At 50.5% G+C, this 5000-nt stretch overlaps 1 protein-coding gene across 1 annotated transcript in view; it reads left to right on the top strand.

Moving 5' to 3' along the window:
• The first annotated feature begins 1934 nt into the window (after positions 1–1934).
• EFNA1 (ephrin A1) overlaps positions 1935–5000 on the top strand; it is a 12716-nt gene continuing 9650 nt past the window's right edge. Inside the window, exon 1 of the mRNA XM_026716409.2 lies at positions 1935–2240. Within this exon, the coding sequence (XP_026572194.1) occupies positions 2140–2240 (101 nt within the window). The 5' untranslated portion in view covers positions 1935–2139. The remainder of the gene's footprint in view (positions 2241–5000) is intronic.

Raw genomic sequence — 5000 nt, 5'->3', positions numbered from 1 at the left:
GGCAACGGTCCTTAAGTGAGCTGTTGTAAGATGAAGATTACCTGTAATTCTATTTTATGCCATTATATTTTAGTTTGGATAGAATAAGCAAGTTGGAAGGGGCCTCAGAGGTCTTCTAGTCCAACCCCCTGCTTCGGTTTATTTTACTTATTCTCTTAGCTCACTTTCGAAGAAGAGCTACAGGGCAAGACTTCCTTCTAGCTTTTCTCTTTATTATTCTTATTTGTTTGGGAGGCTTGAGATGTAAGCTGTCCTTTTGTTTAGTTTTTCACCCATTGTTTCTCTTTCTATAACCTCTCCAAGTGGCTTCTGTTTGCAGGCTCTTATCAAAGCCAGAACTTTGTGTATCTTTGTGTTAGTTGTGGCTAAAAGCCGATAAGTTTGCTCTCTCTCTCTCTCTCTCTCTCTCTGTCTCTGTCTCTGTCTCTCTCTCTTTGGGAAAACTCTCTGATTATTATTTTTCTTGTATCTGTCTGGAGGAGACCCTGGGCCGCTTGCAATCCCTTGCAAAAGCCACAAGGTCAAATATGAATAAAATAAAATGAAATAAATAAAATAAAATAAAACAATAAAGTAAAAGTAAAGTAAAAGCAAAATAAAAGTAAAGTAAAAGCAAAGCAAAGTAAAGTAAAAGCAAAGTAAAGTAAAGTAAAGTAAAGTAAAGTAAAGTAAAGTTAAAGTAAAGTAAAGTAAAGTAATGTAAAAGTAAAGTAAAGTAAAATAAAAGTAAAGTCTAAAGTAAAGTAAAGTAAAAGTAAAGTAAAAGTAAAGTAAAGTAAAGTAAAGTAAAAGTAAAGTAAAGTAAAGTAAAGTAAAGTAAAATAAAAGTAAAGTCTAAAGTAAAGTAAAGTAAAGTAAAAGTAAAGTAAAGTAAAATAAAAGTAAAGTCTAAAGTAAAGTAAAGTAAAGTAAAAAGTAAAGTAAAATAATAAAATAAAAAATAAAATAAAATATGGGATTAAGGCTACAATTGAAACTAGCGCTCTCCTGCTCAGCTCCCCCATTTAGGGCTAGCAGAGATGGGAATTGTAGCCCGGCACATTCCCTGAAGCTGGGAGAGTGGGGTGGGATGGGATGCCGAATAACAGAATAACAGAGGTCGGAAGGGACCTTGGAGGTCATCTAGTCCAACCCCTTGTCGAAGCAGGAGGCTCTATCCCATTCCAGACCAGTGGCAGCTCAGTCTCTCCTTTAAAAGCCTCCAGGGATGGAACAGACACAACTTTCTAGAGGGATGGAGTTGGGGGGTTGAGGGTCACTCCTGCTGCTGGGTCGCCTTTTCAACTTTCGCAGGGGCACCCAGAGGTCTTCTAGTCCGACCCCCCGGCTCAGAACCCCAAGGTAACCGAGTTGGAAGGGACCTCGGAGGTGCTCTAGTCCAACCCCTTGCTCAAGCCAGGAGACCCTTAATCCCAGAGTCTCCCGCTTGGGCGGGTGGGACTAGATGACCTACAAGGTCCCTTCCGACTCCTGATGATCTGTTTTATCTGTTCTCATTTCAGACCAATGGTCGTCCAATCTCCCTTTAAAAAAAAAAAACCTCCAGGGATGAAGCACCCCCCTGCACAACTTCTGAAGGAGGGGAGGCCACCCCTGCCCCTGGGTCGCCTTTTCCGCTTGGGAAGGGGCACCCAGAGGTCCTCTAGCCCAACCTGCTGCTCCTGGAAAGACGAGGGAAAGTGGGGTGTGTGTGTGTGTGTGAGAGAGAGAGAGAGAGAGAGAGACTTGTGACTTGTCTGGCAATTGCTGTCTAGAATATCCGGAGCGGGTGGCGGGAGCTTCGTGCGCCTGGCGCTCGCCCAAGGCAAGGAGGCGTCAAAGCCGCGGCCGCCACCGCTTGGGGTCAGCCTGTGCTCGACGCTTCTCCTTTTCCCGGCCCAGCAGGGGCGGTCCCACCTCCGCCCAGTACTTAAACCCGGGCTGGGACTCCTTGCTCGGCTTAGGAGAGGCAGCCAGCGCGGCAAGGAGGGAAGGCGGGAGCGCCCCGGGGCGAGCGAGTCTGAGCTGGTGCGCGCCGTCGGAGAAGGCGAAAAGAAAGAGAGAAAGGAAGGAAGAAGGGAAAGAAAGAAGGAAGGAAAGGAAGGAAGGAAGGAGGCAAGCAAAGAAGGGAAAGAAAAGGAGGGTCGACATTGGAGGCCGATGGATTTCCAGCCGTGGATCCCGCTGCTCGGTCTCTGCTGCGCCCTGAGCCTGGTATCCGGGCAGAGGCACACGGTCTTCTGGAACAGCACCAACCCCAAGTGAGTTCACGTGTACGGAGGGGGGTGGGCGCAGGGCAGCCTCTAGGCTCGGAGGGGCAAGGACCCACCCCCCACCTTCCTTTCAAGCCCCCCGATTTGGGCCGCGTCCTCTACTTAGACGCCCTCCAGGCTGGCTCTGCTGCGCGCCATGGAGAGGCGCGCGGGGACCCTCCGCTCCGACCCTTCTATTCCCCCCCCCCCGCCGCTTCCCGGATCGGGGAAACGGGGGTGTCCGGTTTCAGCCGAGGAGCCCCCCCCCTCTGCCCCCCCCGCTGTCTTCCAGACTCCCTACCAGCCAAGCCTAAAAAGGGGGATTTAATTTGGATAGACTGGCGCAGAGGCGTTTTCAGCCGCCTTTGGGTTCCCAAGCGAGCCCACCGCCTCAATTTAAAGGGTTAAAGGAGCCGGGTAACCTTTGGATTACCCCCCCCTCCCCGCGTTTCCTGCAAAGGGAAGAAGGGGAGGGGGTTCTCCCACCCCAACCCAACCCAACCCCACCCACCCGGCGCCCACTTCCAGAGTCAAAAAACATCTCCAAAACTCCTTCCCTGTATTTTCGGTGGCACCCCAAAATCGGGCCCTTTCAAACTCGGGTGCCAGCTCCAAAGCTTGCCAGCCGGGGTGCTGGTGCAAACTTGCACGCTTGCATGCCCCTTTCCCTCTTGGCTGGGATCTCTCCCCGCAACACACCCCTCCCCACCCCTGCGTCTCTCGCTCGCTCTCGCTCTCTCTTTCTCTCCTTTCTCTCTTTCTTTCTCTCTCTTGTCCATCTCTGTTTCTTTCTCTCTCTTTCTTTCTCTCCTTCTCTCTTTTGCTCTTTCTTTCCTTCTTTCTCTCTCTTCATCTCTCTTTTTCTCTTTCTCTCTCTCTCCATCTCTCTCCTCTTTTTCTCTCTCCCTCTCTCTCTTTCTCCATCTCTCTCCATCTCTCTCTCTCTCTCTCTTTCTTCATCTCTCCTTCTCTCTCTCTCTGTCTCTCTCTTTCTCTCTCTCTCTGTCTCCATCTCTCTCCTTCTCTCTTTCTCTTCATCTCTTTCTTTCTCTCTTTTTCTCTCTCCTTCTCCATCTCTCTCCATCTCTCTCCTCTCTTTCTCTCTCTCTCCTTCCCATCTCTGTTTCTTTCTCTCTCTTTCTCCCTCTTTCTTTCTCTCCTTCTCTCTTTTGCTCTTTCTTCACCTCTTTCCCTCTCTCTCTCTCTTCATCTCTCTTTTTCTCTTTCTCTCTCTCCTCTCCTTCTCTCTCCCCCCCTTTCTCCATCTCTCTCCCCCCTCTCTTTCTCCATCTCTCTCCCTCTCTCTCTTCATCTCTCTTTCTCCTTCTCCTTCCCTCTCTCCTTCTCTTTCTCCCTCCCTCCCTCCTGTCTGGCATTTTTACTGCTGAGAGTTAAAACTCCCCACCAAACCTTACCGGACAGCTGGGTTTCCTTCCTGCGCGAGACAAGCCAACTTAGACCCAGAAAGAGGGGTGGGTTGCTGGCAGTGGGAGGAGCTTCCCTCTCCACCTTGGCAGGAGGGAAGAGGAGAGAACACAGCATTTGTAAACAGCCAGTGTGTGTAGGCCTGCCTTGGCACCTGGCCCGTACCTGGGAACAGTCACAAGGGCGTGAAGACAGCCTCGCTAAGGAAAGGAGTGGGCAGTGCCAGTTGTTATTGTTATTCTTCTTCTTCTTAAATTTATTTGCCGCCTATCTGGCCCTTCGAGACAGCCTCCTCGTTGCAGCTACTCCTCGTTGCAGCCTCCTTGCACTTACTTTCTAGCAACCGTGCTGCCATCGCTGTAAAAAAAAAGTAAAAAGTAAAAAGTAAAATACCCTTCAAATATCTTCTTTCAAGCCAGGACAGGGAGGTTAGAAACGCCTTTCTAACCGGTTCCCCGCCCTGTGTGGTTTGCTTTGAACATGGGGTGCCGGTCTGGAATGGCTTTCCAGTAGCAGGGAGTTCCAACGGCTCTCATTCTTTTCTCTTCCCGAGGTTATTCCGCGGGCCGCCACCTTGGCGACGTCTGCAAATCTGTCTTGGAGCAAGGCGGGGTTACCTGATTATCTGGGGTGCCGAGTTGGGGGAAGGGGGGGGCGTTGGTTGGTTGGGGGGGTAGTGTTAAGACTGTGGTGGCTGGGGGGGTAGAGAGATTCAGGCTTGGGTGGGATCCAAGGCAGAAGGAAGGAGAGAAACTCCCGTCTTCCTCTGGGGTTCTTTATTTCCAGATTGATTTCGGGGTGATGCAAGTGGCGCTTTCAGGGGTGTGTGCGTGTGCCTGGGCCTGTGAAGGCCTGCCTCTGAGCATAAGACGAGCGCAAGCTTTCCTGGCTGGGTTTTTAGACATGGTGGTAGGGTTGCTTGTGGAGGTCTGTGGCACCCACAGGGTTAAACCCTCATGTTTTTCCCAGAAATTGTTTGGCTCCGCAGGAAAACCCAGGCGTAGCAGCTGCGTCCTGTTGTGAACGCCTCAAGGCTGGGGGGCTCTCCAGGTGGTCTCCTCTCCCTCCCTCCCCTCCTCCTCTTCTGTCTCCTCCCCAATTTGTCCATGCCCTTCTTCCCTGGTCGTTGTTTTTTTTTTGTGCACCCAGCTATATATTTATATTTTGGGGATATTTTTATTTTCCACCAATTCCCCCCTCCATTTCTGCCTGTTTTCCCTTGGGCTGAAAGTCTTAGCAGTCCGCCAGATGTCAGGACTACACCTCCCATGCTCCTTTGCCACGGGGCCCAAGGAGCCGAGCTTGAGGGAAAAACAGGAAGGTGATAGGGTTGGAATGATTGGT

Source organism: Pseudonaja textilis, chromosome 16 (genome assembly GCF_049901715.1).
Source record: "Pseudonaja textilis isolate UNSWEBS1 chromosome 16, rPseTex1.2, whole genome shotgun sequence".
Taxonomy (NCBI): domain Eukaryota; kingdom Metazoa; phylum Chordata; class Lepidosauria; order Squamata; family Elapidae; genus Pseudonaja; species Pseudonaja textilis.
Note: the sequence above shows the minus strand (reverse complement) of the source record. Positions and strands in the feature narration are given on the sequence as shown.